The sequence below is a fragment of the Gallus gallus genome, chromosome 7, assembly GCF_016699485.2.
Source record: "Gallus gallus isolate bGalGal1 chromosome 7, bGalGal1.mat.broiler.GRCg7b, whole genome shotgun sequence".
In the NCBI taxonomy this organism is placed as follows: Eukaryota; Metazoa; Chordata; class Aves; order Galliformes; family Phasianidae; genus Gallus; species Gallus gallus.
Window position 1 is genome coordinate 13,729,949 of NC_052538.1, and position 23,211 is coordinate 13,753,159.

The 23,211-nt window shown below is 40.4% G+C and overlaps 1 protein-coding gene across 2 annotated transcripts in view; it reads right to left on the bottom strand.

Moving 5' to 3' along the window:
• Positions 1-23,211, bottom strand: part of PPP1R1C (protein phosphatase 1 regulatory inhibitor subunit 1C) — a 40,861-nt gene that overhangs the window by 9,163 nt on the left and 8,487 nt on the right. Inside the window, exons 3-4 of one of the 2 annotated variants that reach the window (XM_040703714.2) lie at positions 11,166-11,203; positions 9,286-9,346 (exon numbers count right to left, since the gene is read on the bottom strand). In XM_040703714.2, the coding sequence (XP_040559648.1) occupies positions 9,286-9,346; positions 11,166-11,203 (99 nt within the window). Of the gene's footprint in view, positions 1-9,274; positions 9,347-11,165; positions 11,204-23,211 lie in introns of both variants that reach the window. The other variant, XM_015289551.4, reaches the window with a different exon arrangement.

Here is a 23,211-nt window from a genome sequence, read left to right on the forward strand (position 1 = left end):
TAATAATACATAGATGTACTTAACACAGAATTGCAACTGTAGCCTGGAAAGTAACTAAACAGAAGAAGGAGGTGGATGGTAGATAAGTATCCTTAATTTTCGCCACTGTTGCCAGTGCTCAGGCAGGTTTTTTAAAGAGTCCATGCTCCTAACTCATAAATCATTGGCTCTCTTAAAAGCTGCAGCTAAAAACACACTAAAGAGTGTGACCTTATCTCATCATTTCTAACCGTTTGACGTCCCAATCCAGTCTGAGACTATGCGAATACTTTTGAGTGCTGAAATCTTCTGAGACTGCCCTGTGGGAGCAGGGATAGCACAACTTTCTGACAACTGAAAGTCTACCAAATTGTTATTCGTAAGGCAAATTTAAAACAAATACGAAGAAATCAGATATTCAACATGGAATGCAGCCACCAGAAATGATTTGCATTGCCACAGATACAGCTGGTCTCACTTTGCAGTTGCCATAGGCAGCAAAACATCAGGGGCAAAATCTTTAGTGGCTCTTTATTGTGTGAGCGACTCAAGCTTGTGAGAAACCTACATCTCCTGGTTTGCCTAAGGCATCAAAATACCCCAGAGCCAGCATCCAGTACAACCAGAATGTAATTACATCCTGGAAGCACACGATCTGGCACTTAAATTAATAGTCAGAGGCTGGAAACAAGTGTTGCTCTCAATTCTTCTGGAAAGTGAAAACAATAATCTAGGAGAAAGAATATCAGCCTTCTTAGTTTCATTGTGGAAACAATATAGCCAAAGTGCAGAAATGGTAGACACATCTCTACACAATTAGACACGTTCATTTCAGACTCACAGATTCTGTACAAGTGAGTTTTAACACTGTTCTTTCTTTTGATCTTACCAAGAGCGAGCTTGAAGGGAAAATGAGGCTCTGAGCACTGCAGGATATGGAGATAACCAGCGACACGCAGGTGAAGTGCAGTAATAACCTAACAGATTTTGGATGAGAAATGTAAATCGTAGTTGGACTTTGATATAATTCCACTCGTTCTCCTATAGCCTTACTTGCTTGCCAATTTCCCCCAAATTTCAGCACTCTTCTTTAGAAAAAAAAATCTCCTTCGCAATTCCAGCGGTAAGAAAATTACAGCTGCGTGTCACCAGGGGGAGCTTTAACGCCAAAAATCCCTGTGGGTGACTTCTTAGCAGTTCTGCTTTCTCAGGGGACCTCGAGGCAGTGGAAGAGAAAGTTGAATTAACACAGACTCCCCTCATTCCCGAAAGGAAAGGAGCAATGTGCTGCCTACCTTTGCCTCTGCAAGGAAGTCCACCCTGTGGGCACCGGACGTTTCTGGGCTGCTGGCTCCTCAGAGCCCACTTTCCCGCCTCCCGGTCTGGTGCTGGTCTCGCAGGCCGCGCTCCCCTCAGGAAGCAGACCTCATCCCCCCCAATGCCCCATGGCAGGCTGGGCATGGCTGCACCATCTGCAGGGTTTGCCAGACACGTTCACACAGATTTCTTGCTGTGTGCATGACACATCAGATTGAATGCATGCTGGGCTGAGAAGATCATAGCAAACTTCTTAGGTGTTTTCTATTTTCTTTTTTCTTTTTTTTTTTTCTCTTCTGAGTGGTCATCAAATCCCACAAGTCCTTTTAAAGGTATCTTTGAAAGTAACTACTCTGCAGATTGCCCAGAGCCTGTTGACAGTCTCCTCCAGGTATAAAAGATGTGTGGGATAACATTGGTTCACAGGTTTGGTGAAATCCTGTTTCAGGAATAATTACCAGCTAAAACCAATGAGAGCTCTTTAAACGACTTCCTTTTGGCCCATGCAGCTCACAGGAAAATGAACCCCTTTTCAGATCCATATGTTCGATGCAGTATTTCCTGTTTTTTTTCTGGTCACATTCACACACATAATTCATTTGAGTTTTCAGTCCTAGCCATGGGCTGAAAAGGATGTGGTTGAAATCTTCAGGCTGCTCATGTTCTTGTCTCCATGCCAAAGCTCTGGTGGAGGGTTTTGGGAACTCTCTGTTCCTGCCAAACCAGGCAATGTTGGATCCCAAGGGGTGAGGAAAGGGAGAAATTATGGAGGGGAGGAGAACCACATGGCCATCTTTAGAGAATTTTTCACTTTTCATTAAATTCAGACTATTAAGCATCCACTCCAACATGAAGAAAAAAAAAATCAAGTCATAAAACTCAGGCAACATCCCCATCACAAGGAACCCAACACAGGCGGCAATCAAGAAAAGAAGCAAATCTTCTCAGCCTTATTTTGGTCTGATCACAGAACTAAGGACCACGCTGTTCAGAGACAGAGATAGCACGAAGCTAGTGTGCTGCTTGGACTTCTGCTCAGGTTAGAATAAAACCTGGTGGTGGAAACTGAAAGAACAAAAGCTAAGCTACTGCCCTGGAGGAGCATATTTCAAGGCTCCCAGGAGACTTTAAGAGACATCAAGGTACTACTGAGATAAGAAATCAGATGAAAATGCAGGGGAGGATTTTTGTTTAAGAGTAAATTAGGCAAGAGGTGAGCCCACATCCCATGGAGGCTCTTTGCCAAAGCCCTCCTTAGGGAGGTATCTCTATTGATTCCTTGCCTCCTGGTCAAGTTGTTCCTACCTTTGCACCCACAGCCACCAGCACATGAGCCAGCTCCCCCAGAAGGAAAGACCTGCTCCGCCCAGCAGGCTGGCTCACCACACAGAGCTGGGGATGGTGAGTATCTGACAAAGCCATCCAGCCTGCACACATAGTCCTGCAGCTCCTGTCCAGGTGCCAAGGAGGGGTCGAGCACTGCACAGGAGCCCTGCTGGTTCACGTGGTTTCCTTGTTCAGGATCAAACTCAGGGCTTTCAGTGCTTGAGAAGAAGAAAGGGGCAATTATTTATTACAACAGGGCTCACTGGAGTCAGTGTCTGCCTTGAGACTTGGCTGTTAACCTCCAACCCAGAACATATGGCTACAGCCAGTAAGGAAAATCTTAATGCCCTGCCAGATGACTGGCTTCACAGGAACCTAACATCTTCTCATATAGAAATATTATCTTTTCTTCAAAAGCTGTTTCAATTCAGAGCACAGCCCTGCCAAAATCTTTGGAATTTAACTACAAATATGCCTTAGGATATAAAGTAACCAGAACAACACGTTGCTCTTCCTGGGCTTTCTACTTTATATTTGAAAATAAGTACTAAGTCTCCCACATTCTCTTTCTGTAGTATTTTATGTTCTTTCCTCTTTAAAGATTTACTTTATAGTGTTTTCTGCTACTGCTTAGAAGCAATTGGTACCATGATGTTTACACTGCTCTATCGTCAGTATGACAATACTCAATAATACTATCTCCAAGACAGAAATGCTGTTTCAAAGACATTGGTAAGGTTTTCTATCACGGAAACAGGTCTGTCCTTAAAAAGAGGCCAGTTTAACATCCATTCCATGAAGGTTAGAATGAACAGTCAGATATAGGAACATCATGTTGAACTGAATGAAGTCAGTGGAAATATTCCCCCAGACTTTATTCAACATTAGGTCAGGCCTTAAAGCACACATGGTGATCTGGGGGCTGATATTAGTGCTCAGTGCAACCTTTTCTTTTTCACATGCCAGGTACCAGAGGCAGATGACAAGCTGTAGCACAAATGCCCCGTTTTCACGTACAGCAGATGTCAAGCTTAATCTCCACTGAACACCTCAGTCTCACTAAACGTAATGTGGTATTTATTGCAGCCAGGGCCACAGCCATTTTGAATTAGAAGTTGCCAGCTGTGTGAAATGAAATGCATTCAGCGCTGCCAGCAGTAAGGAATTAAACACAGACTACAGCAGCGTCTGCCAACTTTTGGTGGCAGTCAGTTGAACTTTCAGTGGTAGCAATCTAATGCATCCCAGTCACCAAGTCAGAGATTCACTAATTAGCTCTTTTTTTTTTTTTTTTTAATTGTATCTACTATTATCATACTACTGTACAAGTCTGAGGCAGGAGAGAGGCATAGAGAGAGTGAAGAAGAGAGACCAAGCAGTGGAAGGTAACCTCCTGAGAAAGAATGGCAAAGACATGCTTCCCACCTCTTTCTTACAGCAGTATGTATATGGGAATTTCAGAAATGCTACCCCTGTAACTAGGTCTGATACATTAGTTGAAATGAAGCCAGGAAGTTTGTCCAAGGCCATGCTATATTAAGTGATGTAGTTGTCTCAAGGTGCTTTTGTGACTAAGATACAGATAAGAATAGTTAAAAAACAAACAAACAAACAAAAAAACAATTTTGAAACAAAAGATCCACTTTTCTTTGGTGATCTGGCTATGAAAAAGAAAATATGTAATTGTACAAGATTGAATTTTCTTTATCCAGTGCTTCAGGAAGCCCTGGCAGTTGTGGGGCTTCCAGCCCTGAAACAAAACACCAATGGTGCCATATCACATCACAGCACATTGACGAACAGGAGCAACACACACAAATAATGGCTCAGATCTTTGTCCTCTTCTGTTACCCAAGAGACAACTATTGAGATAGATCTCTTCTACCTAAAAGGAAGGGATTGAAGAATGGGCGCAAGAATCCTGCATGCGTGCTAAGGGGTCTAAGAAGGACTTGGCCACATCCTTGGTGATCACTTCAGGTTCTGGCCTGCACCTTCACTGTGGACCAGTCCCAGCCAACCACCCAGAATTTATCTCAGCCCCTTAGCTCACTGGAAAAGCAAAGATATAATACCCTGAGCCACAGTGACTTAGCCACATAAGAAAAGCTTATGAGCAGCACCAGCTTAGTCTGTGAATTTTGACAAACCTGTCTAGATGTTCAGAAAATGGTACAAGATGTGTAAAAGATGGTGGCTAACATTGATTTTCTAAAAATTAAATTTAAGACATTTTATGAAGCACAAATGACACAAAGACATAGTATTTTTTTTTTAGCATAATATTTCTCATTTTCACCCTAATGAATTTAGTTAATGACAGAAGCTACTCAGAGTTTGCAGTATAAGACAGGCCATAAAACAATAGTTTTCTGTAGTGACTCCTTCAGAGTCACAAACTTCACTCCTCTGCCACTTGAAATAAATATAGCCTCAGATTTTTGCTGTGTGATGATTCTCATGAGCTTTGAACTCAGTGCCTACCACATAATAACAGTTCTTTACGTCTCCAGACTCTATCTGTGTTCCTTGTTAACCTTCAGTCACAAAGTAATGAGATGCATCAGGCATCGTCAAGCTGGCCTAAGGGGTTACAAATTTGGATGAGGGCCACATACTGTACTAATTGCTTCTAATAAATTACATATTTCAGGAGGGACATCATGATTTTAATAATTTATTCTACATTTTGTTTCCTTTGGAGAACAAGCGAGTACTAAACAAGCCCAGCATCTGAAATTCATGGCAGAAACTAGAAAGGGCTCATTTAATATCAACCATCATTGTAAATACTAGAATTATGCATGTATCAAATCCCTGGGTCTGAACATCCTGGGAACAGCCACTGAGTCCTGGTTGTTTTAATGAATCAAACCAAAAGATGTTTTTAAATCTTCCTTAGGATTATAACAACTCACACCTCATCCCATTTCAAATGTTGTTGCTAGGACCTAGACAAAGAAAAAATCTTGTCTTCTATGCAAAGAAAAAAACATTAAGAGGGGAATTTAAAGGATGCATCCTCCCAGAGGGTAGAGGGAAAACAGAGTAGAAGATTTCACTTCTGTAGGGAAAGACTTTAATTATGATCTGAAGGCAACTAATTGCAAAGGTGGTCCAGTGAACACAGAAAGCAACAAGAGCTTTCTTCAAAGCCTACTGGGATTAGTAGGATCTCGATACTGGCCCCCACAGCCTCCTGCAGGGTGAACTCAGATGAGGAAAGGTTTCCCATTTCCCTGACCTCTGGCACACCCACACCCATGGGATCACTACTAATGAAGTCTTCAAACCACTCAGGAATGAGCACTTGCTTCTCAAGGGAAGACCTTGATGATATTTAAATAGCTGCTAGTATTAATAGCAGAGGGGCTGGTAGATAATGTGGAGACTTGGGACCTCTGGGGAGCAATGCAGATTTGGGAACAGCTCAGACTGTCTTCTGTTTGTCTTTGTTAACCTTGTTTCCTGTCACTCCAGTCTGTGTTTCCTTTCAAGAATGAGCTGAAACAAAACATGATATCTAGGTAACAGGAAAACTGCTTTGATACAAAGTATGTCTTTAGGTTGAAAGCTGCCATTGTAGCTCTGAGTCTCAAACATGCTCTTTTAATTTTCAGGTGGTGATGAGGTGCTAAGGAAGCACCTTTACCAGGGATAAGCACAGTCTGAGCCGCACCTGTCTGCCTAGGAGGGTTATTTCATTTCAGACTTCTCTGAAGAGTATGAGGGGAAAAGGGTGAGAATCCAGCACAGCTCCCAAGGGCTCCTCAAACTCTCCAACCAAAATAATGGAGATATCTTTAAGTGTGCCATTTGCGGATGAGTGGACATGTTTAAAACACCTGGGCACCTGCTTTGACACAGAGGAAAATGACCAAAAGATTCTTATTGATTTTGTCATAAAGAACTATAAGCAGATCAGTACTAGGAGAAACCAACCTTAAGAAATGAGAACTGACTGAAAAAAAAAATTTGCTCTGGATAGTACTGATAATTCTCCAAATTGATGTATTTTCCCTGGTTGTTTTTATGGTGTTCTTTGTCAGGAGATACAAGTCAGCTTCTGTACATGAAGAAGAGGAGCTTAAAATGGAAGGAGAGAGTGATAGGGATTCAAGCTTAAATCATTAGCATGGTAGAAGTTGGGGAAGGAGGGGAGAATTTGAAGCTCCCATATAAAAACCCAGGAGACAGGGAAGAAAGGGGGGATGCAAACAGACAAAACAGAGATGATGAACTTAGAAAACAGTAGAAAAATTACTACATTCTTAAGTACATGGGATGTACCTATCACTGATCTGGGCTGGTATAAGCTTAGAAGAGTCAAGAGTTTAGCCTATGATGTTAGAGCAGCCCTGAAACACAGAAAGAAGTTTCAGCCTTCCTTATGTTCAGACCTTCATTAGTTATCATTACTAAACCCAGGTAAGAAATGTTGACAAGGTGCATGACGATGTAAATCATAATATACTGAAAACATTATGAATTTGGTTCAGTCTTCAGATCCTGACTTTTGCCATCATTGCATATTGTGTAAGACTGTGGAACTAACAAATCCTAGCATAGCAGCGTTAGCAAAATATATTATTGAAAGCAGAATAAAAAAACCTCTTTGCCATCCATCAGACATGGTAATATAATACTAGGAAGAACTCTGCACCAAGCTGTTATCTGGTTTGCTGTCTGATCTTCTCTCCAGATTACCACCTAAATCAATAGCTCTCACATTGATTTTTCCAGCACACTATTCCAGTAAAAAGAACAGTGCTGTGAGATGAGCCAGCTATTTGCTATGTCTGCAGAGATGCTGTTGTGTTTTTGTTTCGGAAAATCAAAGCAGGAACAAAAGTGCACACACGCATATATAAGAATAAGAACTTACCTGTTGCACTCTAACCAGACACTGGCTCTGCATACACATGGCTTTGCTAAAGCTTTCTACAGCAACTACAAACCCACCTCAAGACAGTGTAAGACATTCTAAGGATGGAACCAAAGCATTTGGAAGCAGTATTACATAAATAATAGCATTGTTCTTTAATTCAGATTGTTACTATGGCAGAGTGAGAAAGTATGCTCACATACAGCTATGAGGATGCTCTCCATCTAATTACTATGACATGTTCATCAGTGCTGCATTTTCATTTCTTTCTTTCATTTCAAATATTTTAATGTGTTTGCATAGTTAATGTAACAAGGACTATCATCCTGGTACTGTACTGAAAAATATTCATCACCCAGAAGCTCATGCTTTACTGTAGATGGATGCATACACTGTAAGTACAGGGGGAGAAACAGCCCACAGCGAAAACACACACAAAGCTGAGGGAATAGTGAGAAATCAGGAAGCCTGCTATTCTGAAAGTACTGGGGAAAAAAAACCAAATAACCTATAAAAATAGAATTATTTAAATGGTTAAAGAACTTCTAAAAAATTCTCTGTTTCACAGTAATGCTTTTCAAAGCATTGTGTATTTTGGATTGCTACATTTGCCTCCCAATCTCAGTCTAAACAAAATAACATGAATGTTTTCATAGCAATGAAGAGGAAGGAATAATGAATTTTCTGTTTCAGGATACTTTTTTATAAAAAGTTTTGTATTTATGACATTTACAGTATGTTAAATTAGGGGCAATCCAGCCTGCTTACAATGCAGTTATCAACTTTCAGGTGGCTACCCTGTGCATCTGGGAATATCACACTGGTTAGGGAGTTAAGGTGTACAGGAGAGGCATTTTACTCTTTGCAGTCTTCTGTTTACAAGCTATTTCTAGTCATCTGTGAGCTGTTTTCTGCTAGAAAGTCTCTTCCTTGGGAATTAAGTCTATGTAGGAGCAAACTATGCCAGGAACTTCCCCAGACCTCAGCAGGGTTAACACTGATGTAGTCTTAGGACTATGAGGACCTGTTTCACAGAGCTCTCCATTTACACAGTATTTAATTTAGACTTATGCAGGGGAATATTGCAGCAGTGACATCAGTAAGAGCTATTGCTACACACGCAAAACTTACTTTCATAAATTATTAAAACTTACGATAAGAAGATTATTTCTAACATCCAGTAAACAAACTTTAGCCAGTTTTGACAGACAGCAGCACCTAGGTGATGTGTTCAGCGTTGCTAAGTGCTGGAGAACTGAAGCTATTGAATGAGATATTAGATATTAGTAGAGCTGGCTGTTATGGTAAACTACCTAATGATTGCAGTTGTGATCCACTCTACAAATATTTTACTTCCTATATTTTGCCAGGTAGTAAACTGTGCTGAGCAGAAAGAGTGGAAATTGAAGATATTCATAATCTACCGGGAGACACTTGGCTTTGTCTTGTACTGACAAGTGCTGGTCTGAGAAGCTGGTGAGTTCCCACAGATCTTGCCTACTGGCAAGCATGAGCAAGTCACTGGAGAAACAAAGCCTTTAAACAGATTTCCCACTGTTGTTGTACTGCCATGAGAGCCAATTGCAGCCCATTATCAGGAAGACAACCACTCTCATGTGAGAGACCAGAGACACATAAGCACCAACTTCTCACAGCCCCTGCGCTCTTCTTGTGGGCACACAGAGCTACGGCTTGTGCCAGGTGTCTCCCATATACAGTGGGACAGAGCTGCCATGGACCAGGGTGCTCCCAGGGCAGAGACAGTACCTGGACAGTACCTTTGAGGGCAGGTGGGGTGTACACGCTCTGCTTCCGCTGCTTTGGCGATGAACTCTGGCACTGGGGATTGAAAAAGGAGACAGAGATGGTAAGACATGAGGAGAGAACTTTCTGTGCTTGGCAGCTCAGGGTCAGGCTGCACAGCTCTTCCCCCTCTTTACCTGAAAACTCACTAAGGTTGCTTGCCCCAGTGCAAAAACTTGTTTCATACTCAGAATTACCCTGGGTGCTTCTCAGACTAAGTGGTACTTCATTATGGCCTCAGTAGGGCTGGATTGAAAGCCCTGCATACAGACAGCAGTGATACGCAGTTTTGGGATATACTGCAGTGCTCTGCATTGCTCTCAGTTCAAGAGCAATGAGAAGCATCTGTAGAAATGATATCGTGTGAATCTGATGCCAGCTCCTGGGCTTTCATGAACACGGGGAAAATTTTAATAGACAAAATATGCTTAATGAACAACTTTTATAGCTCCCAGGCAAAACAGACTCACTACCACTGAAAATTACCCTTAACTGTAAAAGATACTGTTAAGCATTAAGTTAGGGCAGACTGTGTTTTTAACAGTCTATATAACTGACTCTCAGAAGGTGAATACTTACATATATTAAAATAATACAAGGTTTACTTTAATGACTATTCCAACTAACCACAGTATAAAGAATGACTCCATATGTAAGGTAATAATGAAATTATTACTACATACAGTCTAACAGAAACAAATGGAAAATCCCTCCCCCTGCAATTTTTCAATGTATTATAATACTCCTCGAACAATTCCATCAACCACTCAGCCTTCAGCAAGGCCTATTTTAAGGGACGTCTTTAGAGATAGTATAACTTTTTTTACCCCGAAGTCATATCTATGCACAAAAGATGAATTATTCCAAAATGACAGCATTAAAATCACACATACAGTGACAGAAGTAACTACATCAATGCATATCTAACAAGACCTAACTGAAATATATTCCAGTGCTAAGGCAGTGCAATTTCTGCAAAAGCTCAATTGGTGTATGTACCAACATGGAATATCTCCATATACAAAGGATAATAAAACCACTTAATATCTCACACATGGCTAGGTTTTGAAGACATACCACGTTCCCAAGAAAAATATAAAAAAGCTGTGCCTGAGCAAGTTTTATTTGCTCTCATCAATTTTAGTTTTATTTGCTCATAATGGTATTGCCTTCTACTTTTCCTCTGGTGTATCACCAGTGAATTTTGATTTCTTCAAAGATCATTGGAGACAGCTCTTATGAAAAACACTGCCACACGAATGCCACCAATCCTATTACCTTATCACAATGGATGGAGTGACAGCATTTATAAATAAAAGATTGTCTTCTTTTGAAAGAGAAAGCTATTTATAATCACTGTGGGATAGGTTGTTGATCCTCACCCCAGTGAATCACTGTAAGTCTGCGTTTGAATCCAAATCTGAAACAATCGATGCCTCCTGCTGCTATTTTAGAGCTCTGCCGACTTCTCTGCACAATTGGTGGAGGAGAAAGTGATAGGGAACTGCATGAGCTGTGCAAAAGAAGATGAGGGGGGGGAGCCAGTTCTCAGCTCTCTTGCAGACAGCTTCAGTCCTGTGCCTACTCTGGGCTTGGCAAAGGACAGCAAAAGGGGATGTTGCATTGGCTTTGCAGCCCCACAGCTGCCTGCAGCCCTCTGCTTAAGGCAGGAGGGTAAGGAGGCAGGGCTGGGGAGGACACTGTAGCTGGGTTTTGGGTTGGCCATGCTGCTGGAGGCATGCGAGCATGTAAGTGTAGGCAACTGCTGTGATGGACCAGGACATTTTGGAGGGGTTTTAACACAGTAGTTCTATCCTAACAGTAAAAGCATTTTAAGAAAAAATATTTCACTTACTTCTGCCTGTGAGATGTTTGTTCTCTTCTCATCTTTTTCTAGAGGAGGAAAAGATACAAAATAGACAAGTTAGTACAAAAATGTTTCTCAGTGCAAAGTCTTGCAGCTCTGCCCTACAACCTAGAACATCCCTGTCAATAAGAAATCACTCTGCTGATCTGCAGCTTCTCCTTTGTGTCCCTCAGAAAACCTGAGGCCCCACAACACTTAGTACTGTGTCTGGAGCCCTTCGCTCCCATTTTTTGCCTGGCTGGGCTGGCAGCAGGGCTCTGTGCCCAAGCAACTTGTGATGCCCGAGCATTGTGCTATGGCTGCGGAATGGCATGCAGCAGCCTCACCCAGGACTCTGCTGGGCTCCAGTAAGCACAAGACCTTCCCCTCCATTCAGCAGTTAATACACTAGTAATGACACTCAAGAGTAACAGTAACTTTCAAAATCAGCAAACTGAAGTGCAACCAAGTCTAATCTTCCATCTGAAAAGTTTAATGACACCACTACTGCAGTCTTAGAAAAGGCCATGAAATATTTCTTGGTACTGCTTACTTTTTTGTCTTTATTTGTTTTGAAGAATAAGCACGACAGAAACAGTAAATAATAGAGATTTCTAATGATAATAAACTTTCTGGAAACTTATCTGAACAATTAAGTCAAATATCATGAAGCAGAGAAGCTGTGAATTTTCCTAACCATTGCTCTAAATCAGTTTGTGCATGAGACAGAATTATATTTCTAGTGTTGTCTTGACATGGTTAATGGTCATCAGAAAGAGTCTTTTCTGATTAAAACTTTCCAAACATTTGACAAAGTTCATTCAGGATCTTTGATGCACTGTAATTACAAGCTCTAAAATGAAGTGCCAATAAAAACACAGGCAACAATCTCAAACTGTGCCACTACTTGCAGATATAATTGTGCAATTTCTACTGATGTGTAACAGATCTGGAGGATGAGTCAGGTCTGTGTAATATCACTTCATGCAACTTTTTTTTTTAATCTAGGTATCAGCTGCCTGTAATGCACTTTTTTGTCAGGTGAAGAACCAGTCCAGGCAGACTAACTGCATTTCCTATTTTGTTCCTTACCCTCAAGCCCATGTATCTTGCAAACATTAATTGACTTACTGAGCTTTCTTGAAGTATGGATTTCACATAGCCTTTATACAAGAGACCTTCGTATGATTTACTCTCAGGGTTGAAAGATGTGGTTCAAAACAGCACTGATTACTTCAGTGTGGTCCCATAGCTACGGAATTAGACAAGACAATCAAGAGGCCAGTTCCTGCCATTGACATTTGCATGACCTTGAAGCTGACTAATCTCTTCCTTGAATTCCCTACCTGTAAATAAGTATAGCAGAACCTTGTAGCCTTTTAAAGCACTTTGGATTATGAAGATATGCTGGCTTAATGGGTGATTATTTAAGTCCTTGTAATATTTCTTATTAGTAGCATGACAGAGAGACATAGACTTCAAATACCCAACACTGGATTTTTTACCTCAAGTTTCTGGATTTAGTTTAGAGGCTGAAAATTAAATAAATTGAAAACTTTAAGCAGAGAACAATTAAAAGTAAATTATGTCCCATTCCTTCTTGAAACACTAGGCTTGTCCAGATCCAAAGAATTTTCAGAAAACCCATCTTGAGACTTGCATAAGGAGTCAGTCTTGCTGCAGACAGCAGCTTTGTTGGGTTTCAGGTCTTCTTCCCAAGGATTTGCATTTCTCTAACCCTTTGAACTGTTCCCCTTAGTGGGGCAACACTGAACTTATGAGAACAAGAAAGTTTTCAGCCTTTCCTTTCATCCAGCAGCCCATAAATAAAGTTAACTTTGTGGACAAAACCTGTCCTGTCAAGTTAGAAAAAAATCGTTGATATCCACAGGGCAGAGTGCCAATAAATAGCAACAAACAATGCAAAAATTCAAGAATGACTTATAAAAATACACCAACACTTTTTCAAATCCAGAAAAAAGCCTGAATGACCAAAGGAGACAAACCTGAAGCAGCAGGTGTGAGGTGTTTCGTATGTATTGTGAGATCAAAAGAAAGTCAAAGATGGCTGAAGATATCTTTCGGTCAACAGTACATTTTGGCAGGTGTTTATTTTGAGGACAGAAAGAACACTGCATGTTTGTTTTTGAAAGGCATTTTGATAGAAAAGACTTAAAGTATATAGATCTTCAAAGAGAGGAGACAAGTAACAGGAACAAGAGAAGCTGAGGTCACTGCTTGCCATAGACCAATGCAGGGAGAAGAAAAGAATTCTCTCTCTAGAGGCAAGTGAAAAGATGAAAAGCAAGGGAGACAGGAAGAAAAAAAAAAAAAAGGAAAAGAAAGCAGCATTGCTTTTTTGTGTAGCTGAGGTAGTGACAAGAGACATAGATAGCGGGCAGTAGCAGAAGTTAGAGGAGATAGTGAAGACAGAGAGCAGAGCAGGAGTGCAGTGTGTGCTGGAGCTTGCCCAGGATCTCTGCCCATGGAAATACCTTGAGCCATACTGACCTAACTGGAAGACTGCATTTACATTTGAGTGATTGGTCATCTTTGGATATAAACAGTGTTTTTCCATTGTAACTCTTTTTGTTTTGAAAGCAGATCAAATAATGTTGTGAAAGCTTGTTTTTAATAAGACAGTGTCCATAAGAGAGTCATCTCGTGTCCAAATTGATGTTTTCACTACAAGAGGTCAGTTTCGGCATGAGGAGATACCTCTGAGACAACAAAATGTACGATGGGAATGGATGATACAAGGTAAAAAAGAACATGATCAGTCAGCTGCTGCAATGTATCCACCAAACTGAAATGAAACAAGACAGATAATTCCCACCTTTAAACCCCAGTCAAATGCATTGACAACTAGAAAAACTGAATTTCTTTACTAAACTCTTTGAACGTAAAGTCCCCTTGAGAAGGGTGAGAAAATGATTTGAAGCAGGCTTGATTCACAAAGGAGAATGGAGCCCCTGATTTCCTTCAGTTCTCAGTGACCATTGTGTCAGGATTCTACTCATAAAAAACTCCTGTTTATAAAGAATGAAAAAATTTCCTGTCATGTTTATAATCAGGCAATTACAGAGAATATAAGCTCAATTAAACAGGTATTTCTGTCTTATGTTAAACTCTCAGTAGATAACTTATCCCTCCAAGTTCTCTTTTCTGGGGCCAGAGAGGGAAGAAGACCGTTTAATGTCTCTCCATTTTCTTCTCACAGGTCATAACATTGCTTACAGCACACAGTGCTGGTCTATTATACTACAAATCTGAACACATGGCAGTTTTCCAGTTTGACTCTTGGCCTAATTAGCTAACAGGAATCTAATACTCAAATCATTTCTTGATGTTTTTTATGCTTTTGTTATTCAAGTGGTATTTTAAATCATATGAGAAGAACTGAGAACTCATTTGTACGTACCCAAATTGCTGCAAAGTGGGGATTTGTCTCCCACACACTCATGTTAATTTAGCTCAGTTTAACATTAATTAGCACAGTCATCCAACCAAGCTGAAAGAATAAGCTGAACTACTCCAAGGGTATCTTTATACAAAGCCAGAAATAAGGTGCTGTTCTCTGAGGTCAGATAAGATTTGAGCCTATGAAAACTGGCTACATGCAGAATAATGCCCACCAGAAGCGGCTTATCACTTTTCCCCTGAATCTCCATTATAATGTAAATGGCAAGGTCATGCTGGGGGAAATCTGATGGTCGTTTTCAAGATCAAAATCTGCCTCTTGTCTCCCACTGGACAATGCTAATGCAGTTGCAGCAGCTACGCAGGGCAAGAGGTGATGTATTTTGAAAGACTTTGCCTCTGACATCACCCATGGAATCTGCAGTGGAGTCATCTAGCAAACGCTCATCTCATCCAGCTAAGTACCCCGCTCTCTTTCCTATTGGCAAGAGCAAATAAAAGCCTCTTCTGTAGGGTTTCAGTCGGGCCCTGGAGGAAAAGAGCAGGTCAGAAGCTGGCTTTTACACAAGAGAAAATCAGCAAGAGGCTGGTATAATTGTTGGAGGAAGTTTCATGTAGAGACTTTGGAATTTTCCTTAGGAAAACAAAGCTGAGGAGTTTCAGATAAAAATGACAGCTTGTATTTGCCACTGGTATTTGTAAAACAAGTTCATTGAAATCAGGCTTCGAAACCATTTGTCGTAATATTATTTTGTGCTCTTTTTTTTTTTTCTGCTATCAAAACTACTCTTCCTTTCCTACAGAAGACAAAATAAAATAAAAAAATATTTCATGCCCTGCTTCTGGCAGAACACTAACCGCACATTACTGGACTAGCTAGAACTTCAAAGCTTTCTAAACCACTGAGGTAGGAGATAGAAAAAATGTCCAGTAAGGCAATAAAAAAAATGCTCATGTAGCTAATTGACTTTTACTTGTTGGTTTCTATTTGTCTATAACTATCAATGAAAAATTGACTATGAGTATGAACGTAATTACATTTAATTACAAAAAAATATCCTGGTAAGCCCTTCTGGCAGGAGTATGTGTTTCTGAAAATCTTCTCATTGCAAAAACATCTCATTAAACTGCGGTATTGCAGCTACTGCGATAAACATAGCTAGAGGGTCTTCTCCCTCCTTAGTCAAGTGCTGACAGGAGAGTATGTTCGTTACAGTTCTGCTGCATTTCACACAGTAATCAGCATCTAAATTACCTTTAGGGAACACAAATGGAGAGATTTGTAGAGGAAATATTAATAAGAACAGAGGAGAGAGAAGTCTGTTGCAAACACAGGCTTTTGCAAGGTTGTTCTGTGAGGTGCCCGCAGCACAGGCACGCATCCTGTGGAAGATCCTGTGCTACCCCAACAGCACCTAGAAGTACTGCCACCCTGGCTCAGAGAACACTGCGGTGGATGGCTTCCCTATGCCAAGTACTGGCACAGTACAGAAATGTTATCCTGGCTGAGGGGACAGAGGCTGACTGAACTGATGGAACCAGAGGGGAAAAGCTGGACAGAAATATGCACATGGAATAGAGTAAGGAGGCAGCTGTGGTTAGTTTTGAGCTCATGGGGAGCCCTGGCAGGAGTTTATTACTCAGTTAGCTATTTCAGCCTGAGTGTATTTGCTCACACTGACTCCTACACTAAGCTGGCTCAGCATTGCCCAAGTTTATCTAGAGCCCCTGACTGTAACTGGACTTCCAGAGTTCACTAAAATACCACAGGCCAGACAAACCAGCTGCTTCAACATGCTGTATTTTCTTTCCAGATAAATCAGTATAATTAATGTTCGAATAACTTGTATTTCCTATTGTCAATATTCAAGTTGACATTGCTAGTACTAAGTATGGACAGAAGTCTTCTTAGTCCAGATGCTTCCTACTGTTGCTTGAAGTCAACTTTTAAATGAAGAGAATGAACATGTTTCTACCAATACAACAGCATCTGAACCAAACAGTGTCTCCAGCACTGTGCACCACACAGACAGCATCCAAGGACCTACCTACATCTGCACAGCCATAAGGACATGAAATAAAACTCTTTCATTTTACACAGATAAAAATTGCTTTAAAATGTACATTCTGATACTGTAATCTGATTTGGAAGAAAATGGATATATTACAAACCTCAAATGTGAAACTAAATGTATTTGTTCACATCACACAGATCTCAGAAGGGAATTATAGTGCCTGCTTACCAGCTTCTTGTCCCAGTTTCATGGCAGATGCATGGAAATCAGTCTAGTTTCACTGGCATTAAACTAGAATATAACAGTGATGAATCAGTTCTGCAGCCTTCCAGAGAGTAGTTGTGAATTGTTAATATCAGTCACATGGGGACACTTTCAGACTTAGCAGCTCTTTCCAGAGAAAGAGATTCTCTTTGAATAACTGATGGCTGATGGAATAACTGACTTGGCTTTCCATCAGTGCTAGGCTTGGAGCTACTTTCCTGGAGTTGCTTTATAAGCACCACAGACTTCTCTTGGGTGAAGACAATTGAGAGGGCTCTTGAAGAAGAACTGGCTAAATTAATGGAATCAAAAGGAGGAAAGTCAAAGGCTTTTTTTTCCTTTTGGTCTCTTAGATAATATATTTTCTGCTCCCAATGTAAGTATCTCATTGGATTTTTGGGAATTACTCTGAACTAAGTTTTCCATAGCTGACTGGTGAGGACGCTGTGGCATTAAGGCTGGGAGACCTCTCCAGCAGAACCACGAGGTATCACTGTGTCCAGAAGTATCAGGTCAGAGGCGGCCCATACCTGGCTTCAGAGCTCCATAAAATTAATTCCTTCTGAAGGAATATCATCTAGTTAAGTACAAAGTACTTTTACCCATTTATAGTAAAACAGAGATAAGTTTAATCCCAAAACTTTGTTACTTGTCATCTGTGCACGCATTGCTGTACCTATCACACACCGCCCCTCTTCAAAAAGGAAAGTACTTCAGTACCTGCTTTAACTTGGCATGATGGGAAATGAGCAGCACTCCAGATATAACAATTCCAACTCTGAAGTTAAAAACATGTTGAGGACTGCCCAGTGTAGATACTATGTCAAATCTGAGGTCTATATCAGCAAACCAAGAGGCAAAAGAGAATTTATGAGACAGGAAAGACAAAAGAAAAAAAAAAGATTTTACTGCTGACTTCAGTAAGTCATAAGCAACAGGAAGTTTTACCATTGACTTTGAAGTCAAGATTTTATCCAGTATTTGTAGCATGAGTTTGGTAAAAAAAAAAACAAACAAAAAACCAAACAAATCACTCTGTAATTTAATTAACTATTTCCAAGTTACTGCAGCCTGGAAAGAGCTTCAACCAACTGGTTTCCTAATCTGAACTATTATTCAATACCTAAACTAAATAATGACGGTCAAAGAAGACAGTCACAACACCTCTGAAGACCCAGATTAATTCATTTAACTAAAGAAAAATAACAGAGTCAAACTGAAGCAAACTGCTGTGCTTGGTGATGCAAAATTTAAAATACTTGGCCTATGGGCCTGGAGGTTGGTTGTAAAGTCAAGTCTCAAACGTGTGTAAAGTGATACTAAAAAGACACATGATGACCTACACACTCCTCTCTTTTATGGAAATTCTTTTAGGATGACTTAACTCTCTTGTAGACTGAAATGTAGATAAGAAAAACTCCTTTCTTTGTAGAGCAAATGTATGTAAATCAGGGTGACACTAATTTTCTGGCAGGAGCTCTGGTGGCTCTAGGGAAGAATGTCATTGCAGTGGGAGGAGAACCTGACAGGCAGCATTTCTGGATGCTGGGAGATGCTGGAAGGCCAAAGTGAAGTACAAGACGACCTTGGAAAAACAGATATGGAGCAAGGCAAGGGACAAGGACTGGAAAACTGACATTGTCTCAGAATTTGTCTGAATGAGTAGGAGAACTTACCTAATGATCAGGTTATATTGACACCAGGTCTATTCTGACACAAAAGCAGATGTCAAGAGAGATTACATCTTTTCTGCATTGGGTAAGGGCAGTTTCCAAATGCAAAGAATAACCATACCTAGCCTGGAACATAACAGTGAAAGAAAAGATTTGCATGAAGGCACTAAGGGGAAAGTGAAGATGAAGACTGCTTCCGAGAGGCCTGAGGAGGGCCAGAGCTGTTCAGTGATTGCCAGCAAATATTCAGAGAAACAGGATCAAAGAGCAGAAACTTCCCTCTGAAATTACTGCGTCCAAGGAAAACATGCTGTCAAACTGTTAAATATTTGCAAATAGTGGCTAATGTTTTACCAACTGTTACCAAAGCACATTCACAAAAACTTCCCAAGTAGTTTGCTCATTCTTTCAAACACTCAAGCAAAAGTGTCGATCTGTGAAATGATTTAGCATGTCCATTAAATATTTTCAAATACAAAGGGTTAAGTATCTGGAGACAATGAGTTATGAATTCACTAGCAAAACTGAATAATATCAATAACATGTTACTTCCTGGCCGCTTGCTTGCTTTATGTTACAATAGTAGTAGATACCCTGGTATGCATGTAAACTATTTCCTAATAGCTTCATATAGAGGAATCAATTGCAATGGAACTGATCCACTGATGGCAATCTTTGTGTAAGAGTGGGAGCTGCTGGAAATACGTGCGTGAACAGTTGCCCAAGGTCTCTACTATGAGCTGTAAGAGCATTCTAAGCTCTAAGATGAAAGCCATCACCAACAGCCAAAACTAAGAGAGTTAAACATTTCTTCGCTGTGATAACTCATAAACCACAAAAGAAAAAAATTCTTAGCTGAACAGTTGTGTATTGTACATTGTGGAAAGTGACATTTGTCAGGGGAGAAGAAAACAAACACAAAATAAAACTCTTCCTTAGCCACTGATTATTATTATTGCTGCCTTTGCAGTTTCCTTCCTTTTTGGAATAATATCTCAAGGATTTCAGTAAAAATGTATCTTAAAGCTAGTCCTTGCCAAGTGCTCTGCTTTCCTATGATGAGACTGCACACGCATAAAACTCCTCTCAATACATATTTCAGTTTATGTTCAAACCAAGTGAACTACTATTAATAGCACTGCTTGGGGTTTATCATCATTTTACAAGAGGAATATGCAAAAGTCAGTTTTGTAGATTCATTTTTGTTTTGTTTTGTTTTTCTATCTGGAAGTTTTCAAAGAGTCAACAAAATGAGGTTCCGTAATCTCATTCTCACCATGAACATGGCTAGACAGGATGGAAATGGCAGGATGATTATTTGTTAACTTGGAATAAGCTAGCCTGTAATTTTCAAAGACATTTAGCAGAGTTTCTACTAACCTCACTAAATACCAGAGTAAGGGAATCCTGTGTCTTGTGTTCTACATCTTTGTCTGAACTGTCACAATCAACAGCACATCACTGTGATTCATGTGGAATGAATTGTTCCACACCCTCCTACAGGATATGCTATACACATTAAGGCCCAAGTAATCCACTAGTATCAGCATTCTGGGAAGCCTGAAAGCACATTTCTGAACAATTAGCTCTGCTGTCTACTTACCTTATTTCAAAAACAGAAAGTAAAAAACTAATGTTGATCTGTACTAAAACATCTGGATCCCAATTCTTTAAAAAGAAAATTCTTACCTTTTCTCTCCACCCTCTTCCACTCTGCCACCATTTCTTCAGTATAATCCCACTCTGAAAAGTCTACAAAACAGCACTGAAGAATATGAGATCAGCTGGTCCTGCAGGCTGAATTTCTCTCCTATTCTGTGTCTGACTCAGCCAGCTCTTGTGGATCCCAGCATGACAGGGAGAAGGCAGAGTAGGAACTGCAGGTGCATGGTGGCTGGTACCAGGGGTTACCGCTTGGCGGTGGTCAGAGAAAGAGCGGGAAAATGTTCAGCTACATCTTTGGTTTTTGCCACTGCCAGAGAACCGCTAAGGCAGAGGGCCTCAAAGTCTTGAAAAGAACACTAGCACCACAGCTTTTCTTTTCTGAGTTATGAAGATCCTGCTGAAATGTTTAGCTTGTTGGGCATCTATGTGTGTGGATAAACAGCACTGGAGGATGCAGTAGAGCTTACTGCTTTCCTGAACTTCCCATCTGGCCCAAACAGTCCATTGCACTGTTCAGTGTGACTCCTGATATGTTATCAGAATGAAGGATATGGAAATGTGGAAAGCACTGCCTTTAAAATGCACACTTGTGCACTCAGCACTACTAATGGACTTCTGAAAGTATGGTTTGACCTTCAAGATAAAAAAAAAAAGAAAGCCAATACATTCACTCTCTGCAGTACCTGTGTCCCAGGGACAACACAGAGAAACACAGCATGTAACTGCACTTCACACTGCTGTTATCATATTCTCCTGATCCTCCAGAAAGGCTATTTAAGAAAAATATTAGAAGCGGTCATTTTAAATACAGACATAGGATTAGGATTTTGAGGAGGAGAAGGGGAAAACAGCTCCTTCCAGTAAACATAGAGTATAATTCTACACTACAGCTGCTTTGATGGCTGTAAAAGGAGATTAGGCTGCTCCTAATCGCTGGTGACACAGCCAGCTCCAGCCCAAGGAAAGGGAAGCCAAGCTCTGCACTTCCCATACTCTCTCATTTTCAGCCTTGTGCAGTTGGTGAGAAGTTCCTGACTGGTAGCAGCTTTTTCCTTACACTCTCTACTAGCTTTCAGTCCAGATTCATTGAATTCCTACTTTTGGTGGGTTTTGAAGTGAGCCTTTAACTTTGGTTACTTCACATAAATAGTTAATTGTCTTTTTTCCCCTCTGGATGCTCAATAAATGAGGCGATTGATGCTTTAAGTGCAACTTCTCCCCAATATTCTGAACATAATGAGGTTAGTGCTAAAAGCTGGATTCTCTCTCATCTGTCTGCATTATCTATTTATTCTGCATACGTCACTGTGGTAAATGAGTGCTGCATTAAGTAGTAAATAGTAGAGGTCAAGCAAATTGTGTGGTGCTTTATCTCCTCAGCAGGGCTGAAACATGTATTAATGGATTTTAGTTTCTACCCTATGTTTAAAGAGCAAGTATTAGTATTATCAAATGGTTGAATTATAATTTAGGCCGTCATGAACCAAAATATTTTATATTCTCATTCAAGCCATTTTGTCTCATCTTTTAAACAGACTTCATTTCAAATTACCACTAATTTTTTTTACTATTAAAAAAAACACCCTCAAAATACGAACAGAATGTCTTGCAACACACTAAACTGAACCCATTTTGTTTAAAAAAAGTTATCCAAATGCCACCAACATTTAATAATAATTGTAGAGTCACGTAGCTGTAGTAGAGATACCTTAAGCACTTCAAGTATAAGAAGTCATTAAATATACTTAGATATTTCATTTTATAAATAGGAATCTCAGCACTCTGTTGTCATTTCTCACAAAAATATGCTGAAGTATGAAATTATTTGGTACAGAGCAAGAGTTCCTAAGCATTATGAATATAAGAAAGCTGGAAGCTCTCAGAGTGACTTTCTCACCACACTGTCATTCTCCACACTGCTATTCCCTACCCATGGTACACCTTGTTGTCATGTCAATACACAATGCAGGTGAAAACAGAGGCAAACTGTCCAAAAGCATATCAGTAATGACACTGAATGATCAAGGAGCTGGCGATGTGTAACATGAAACCATATATGTTAAAAATGATTTGCAAATAATCTCCTGGGATGGAAGAAGGCTGTTTCTATGGTGCTTTTGTATAAGGAACGAGGAAAACAGATGAATAGTACAAGGTTCAGGTCTAAAAATACCTCCTCCTCTTTCAGATAGCTTCATGGACATTGACCCCTCAAATACAAAACCAACAGAAGGTAGAGAGCAGGAGCAACAAGCATCATCATAGTGTGCATAAGCAGCACAGCTGCACAGGTAAATATCAAAGAAAGTAAATTCACCTGCTGGGTATTTGAGGATGGAACAAGAGAAATGGATAAATGGAATTCTGTCCAAATTAACATTGAGCTTTCTGTCCCCTCAGCTGCCCCTGTCCTCCCATCTAGGTCTGAAATCTAAGTTCTGGCTGTAAATGTTCAACTTTCACCACCTCTCTGCAGTCAGGTTCCATCCTTTCCACAACCCAGAGCTTTCTCAGACCTTGCTTTCATGCTGTACTTCACCTTTTTGGGGAGGGAAGGCAGGAACTTGTCTCAGTTTGACTATAAATGTCCTCACTTCAGCCCAGCAGAATGCTGCCAGCACTGTGGGGAGGGGGTTAGGCCTTTAGCTGCAAGTGGCAGAGGCTCATCCTGAGCTGCATCTGAGGACTGCACGGTATATCCAAAGAGGAAGCATGGTAACACTTTGTAGTCACTGTACATCTCTACCATAGCAGTTACTCCACGCAAATTAATGCAATCCAAAAGCTGCTTTACTTGCCATAATCCTTACAGGCACAATATGTTATTATTAGGAGGAATGACTTCATGAGCCAAAGGAAGAGTGAAGATATGATACTGACCTGAGGTACTCACCCGACCAGCTAAATTGGCCTGGTAGTTTCCTGAAGTCAACCAGTTTGGAACAACAGAAGGCCTGAACCTATGAACTCTTTTCCATCCTCAAAACATGTAGCTTACTTGTGCATTTAGAACAGCAC